This window comes from Artibeus jamaicensis, unplaced genomic scaffold (assembly GCF_021234435.1).
Source record: "Artibeus jamaicensis isolate MK-2021 breed Jamaican fruit bat unplaced genomic scaffold, CSHL_Jam_final contig_777, whole genome shotgun sequence".
Lineage (NCBI taxonomy): Eukaryota > Metazoa > Chordata > Mammalia > Chiroptera > Phyllostomidae > Artibeus > Artibeus jamaicensis.
The window spans coordinates 2,108,707-2,111,929 of NW_026521966.1; the positions used below are offsets into that span (position 1 = coordinate 2,108,707).

General features: G+C 59.7%; 1 protein-coding gene across 2 annotated transcripts; it reads left to right on the forward strand.

Annotated features, from left to right (window-relative positions):
* Positions 1-705: 705 nt before the first annotated feature.
* On the forward strand, positions 706-3,223 carry GGT6 (gamma-glutamyltransferase 6). Of its 2 annotated transcripts, none has more exons than XM_037133012.2 (4): positions 706-860; positions 1,427-1,635; positions 1,723-1,836; positions 2,138-3,223. In XM_037133012.2, the coding sequence occupies exons 1-4, from the start codon at positions 727-729 to the stop codon at positions 3,187-3,189; spliced, it is 1,509 nt and encodes a 502-aa protein (XP_036988907.2). In that variant the 5' UTR covers positions 706-726; the 3' UTR covers positions 3,190-3,223. The 2 variants fall into 2 exon arrangements, with proteins under 2 accessions (XP_036988907.2, XP_036988909.2); XM_037133014.2 differs by having other exon boundaries at positions 1,430-1,635.

A 3,223-nucleotide genomic window follows, 5' to 3' on the forward strand; every position in this document is an offset into this window, starting at 1 on the left:
ATGACTAGAGAATAAATGAGACTGGAGTCCGTAACTTGTCCTGCAACACTCTTTTGGGATTCTGTGATTTTTGCCACAGAACAGGTCCTTGGTGGGAGTGCGGGAGTGAAGGAATTTCAAAACACCATTCCAGGCTGTGGCGTCCTGAGGGGTCTGTGGCGCCACCTGCTGGTAGAGAACCACATGACTGTACCTTCACCTGCGAATGCTCCCTGGATAGAGAAACCCAGACCCCTGGAGGGGCCTCAGGCTGAGCCCTGACCCCAGCCAGAGACCAGACACCAGACACCTCTACAAAGAACCTAGTCACAAGCTGAGCCCCAATCCAAGCAACAAAGTAACTGCAGTTTCAATGCAACTTTCACTGTCCCTAGAGTAATGTCCTGAACAGGCCTGGGGGGCCTGGAGCCACATTCCCTAAAGAGGGAGCCAGCAAGTATCCTGGATCTCAGAGCCTATGGCTGTAGCCTGAGGATTGGGCTCCTGCTACCTCCCTGAACTATATCCCCTGACAGAGTCCCTGCCATGAGAGCCCCTAGGCCCCTGTGCCCTAATGGGACAGGCACAGCCTCCCTGGCCCCATGGCCCGCCCAAACCTGTTCCAGACTCCACAACACCCTTCCCCAAGGCTGCCTCCACCTCCCACCTGCCTGGCTTGGGCAGGGCCTCCTGAGACTCCGCTGGGAAGGCTGGCAGGCAGGGAGCCCAGGGCAGCGCTGTGGGGCCATGGAAGCCACAGCAAGGCCCGTGCTCTACCAGCAGCTGCTGCTCTGGGACCAGAGCTTAGAGTCTGAGGACGAAGAGGAGGAGATATCAGAGCCACTTGTTCCTGACCCCTGGAAGCCCCAGGACTCCTCCAGGTGAGTCAGGGATGGGTCTGGGCACCTGGCAACTCAGGACTGAGGCCAGTAAATCCCTCCCTCTGGGGCCCCTAAGCAGGGCCAGACTACCCTCTACTTGGCTCAGCTCCAGGAACTTTCTGGTTGAATAGGAGGAACCCCAGACCTGTCCTGAACCAGACAATTCACGGTCTGTGTGTCTGAAGGGACATTTGTACTAAGCCAGCCCTGCCTGCCGCTCTGTCAAAGGTTCCCAACCCCCACCCCTCCTGCAGGAGGCACCTGCTGAACAGGCTGGGGCCTGGCTACACCTGGCCGGGCCCTTGTCAGGCTTCTCTCCCAGCTGGCTCAACCCTGCCTGTCTAATCTTCTCTCCAGAGACTTCCTCTCTAGCTGTCCCCAGTTGCCCCAGTCTTCACGTTTCTGTTCACACTGAGCTGTCTGCCAGGGAGACCTTCTCCGTGGCAGACCGATACTCCTCTTACAAGCAAGATCGACCTTTTGGGAAATATTCCCTGGATTTTCTTGGGGTTCATGGGTGTCCCCCCTGCCTTGGCCCTGGCTCAGGATACTCTTCTCTCTTGAAGAAGTTGGAAAGAAGTTGGTGCTCGGCCAGGGGCCTGCGCCCAACTAGTTGTCGCCTTGCTGCTGCTGGCCCTTGGCTTCTCCCTGGCCGCATGGCAACTCCACGCCAGGGGTAGCGCTACAGAAACCTCGGGCTCTGTGGCCCCTCCACCCAGTGGACACTCCCACCGCCCCGGCGTATACCACCATGGTGCCATCATCAGCCCTGCAGGTCAGTGATGAGAGCGCTCAAGGGAGGGGAAGGGTTGGTGTCCCTGGTCCCAGTCCCCTCCCCATGACAGTCCCGTCCTTGCTGCAGCCACGTGCTCCCACCTGGGCCAAGAGCTGCTTGTTGCCGGGGGCAATGTCGTGGACGCCGGAGTCGGAGCAGCTTTGTGTCTGGCAGTGGTGCATCCTCATGCCACCGGCCTAGGTCAGTGACCCACGAGCCTAGACAGTGACCCCACCCCTGGGCCCAATTGATGACCTGGAACCCAGGTAGTCAGTGGCCCTGTCCTCAAGGCTGGTTAGTGAGTATGACCTCAGACTTGGCCAACAGCCCCAACCCTAGGCTGTGACCCTTGATTCTAGGCCCATGTAATCTTAACCCCCGGTGGGTCTCCAGGTCCAGGCAATTACTCCCAACTCCAGAGTAAATCAGTAGCCCTTCATCTGAGGCTCCGAGTGACCCTAGCCAGATCCCCAACCCTGTGTGACACCTTTATCTCCCCCAGGTGCCATGTTTTGGGGCCTCTTCCACAATAGCTCCTCGGGCAATTCAACTGCCCTGACATCAGGCCCAGCCCAGAGCCTGGTCCCCGGCCAGGGGCTGCCCTTGGCTCTGCCCGCCCTGCGCTTGCTGCATACACACTTCGGCCGCCTGCCCTGGCCACGGCTGCTGGCAGGCCCCACCACACTGGCTCAAGAGGGTTTCCTGGTGGACACACCCTTGGCCCAGGCTCTGGCAGCCCATGGCACAAAGGGCCTCTGTCCACTACTTTGCCACTCCGATGGGACCCCCCTGAGCCCTGGGGACCGAGCCACCAACCCAAAACTGGCAGCTGTGCTACACAAGGCAGCACTTGCCTCCACCCCAGACTTTGCTTGGACTGCTCTACTGAGTCTGCTGGCCAAAGACTTGGGGCTGCAGGGACGCTCAGCAGAGCCCAGGCCCACCTTGGAGCCAGCACTGAAGCTGCCTTTGGCCCAGGGCATCTTATTCACCACCCCCAGCCCCTCGGCTGGCCCAGAACTGCTGGCACTGCTGCAGGCAGCCCTACAGTCTAGAGGACCTAGCTCTGACCCCTGCCCACCACGCCTACAAGCTACAGAGACCCCTGTAAGCAGTGTCCTGGCCACTGTGGACAGCAGTGGCTCTATGCTCCTTCTCATCTCCTCACTCAACAGTTCCTTCGGCTCTCGACACCTGTCCCCAAGCACCGGGGTTCTACTCAGCAACCTAGTGGCCAAGTCTGCAATTAGTACATGGGCCTGCCCCCTCATTCTTCGTGGCAGCCCGGACGACACAGAGGATGACGTGTTAGGGCTGGTGGTTTCAGGGACCCCTGCAGTAGCCAGAGTAACAACTCATGCCCTCGTCAGCCACCTAACCAGGCCCCAAAACCAGGTCCAGCACCACCACCACCACCAGCACCAAGCCCAACAAGGACCAACAGGGAACCCCAGTGTTTGTGGCCAAGGGATTGTGCTCCAGGTGGCAGCCCGTGCAGAGCACGCCCACGTCTCCAGTGTACCTAGTGGCTGCTGTCCCTACCAGGGGTTCTAAGGGGACAGGGACACAGCAGGCCCAGCAGCAAGCA

Excerpts from the sequence above, each read along its gene's own strand:
- GGT6 (XM_037133012.2), top strand. The coding sequence starts at position 727 with ATGGAAGCCACAGCAAGGCCCGTGCTCTACCAGCAGCTGCTGCTCTGG. Across the intron at positions 861-1,426 it reads AAGCCCCAGGACTCCTCCAG|AAGTTGGAAAGAAGTTGGTG; the intron begins GTGAGTCAGGGA and ends TCTCTCTTGAAG. Across the intron at positions 1,837-2,137 it reads TCCTCATGCCACCGGCCTAG|GTGCCATGTTTTGGGGCCTC; the intron begins GTCAGTGACCCA and ends TATCTCCCCCAG.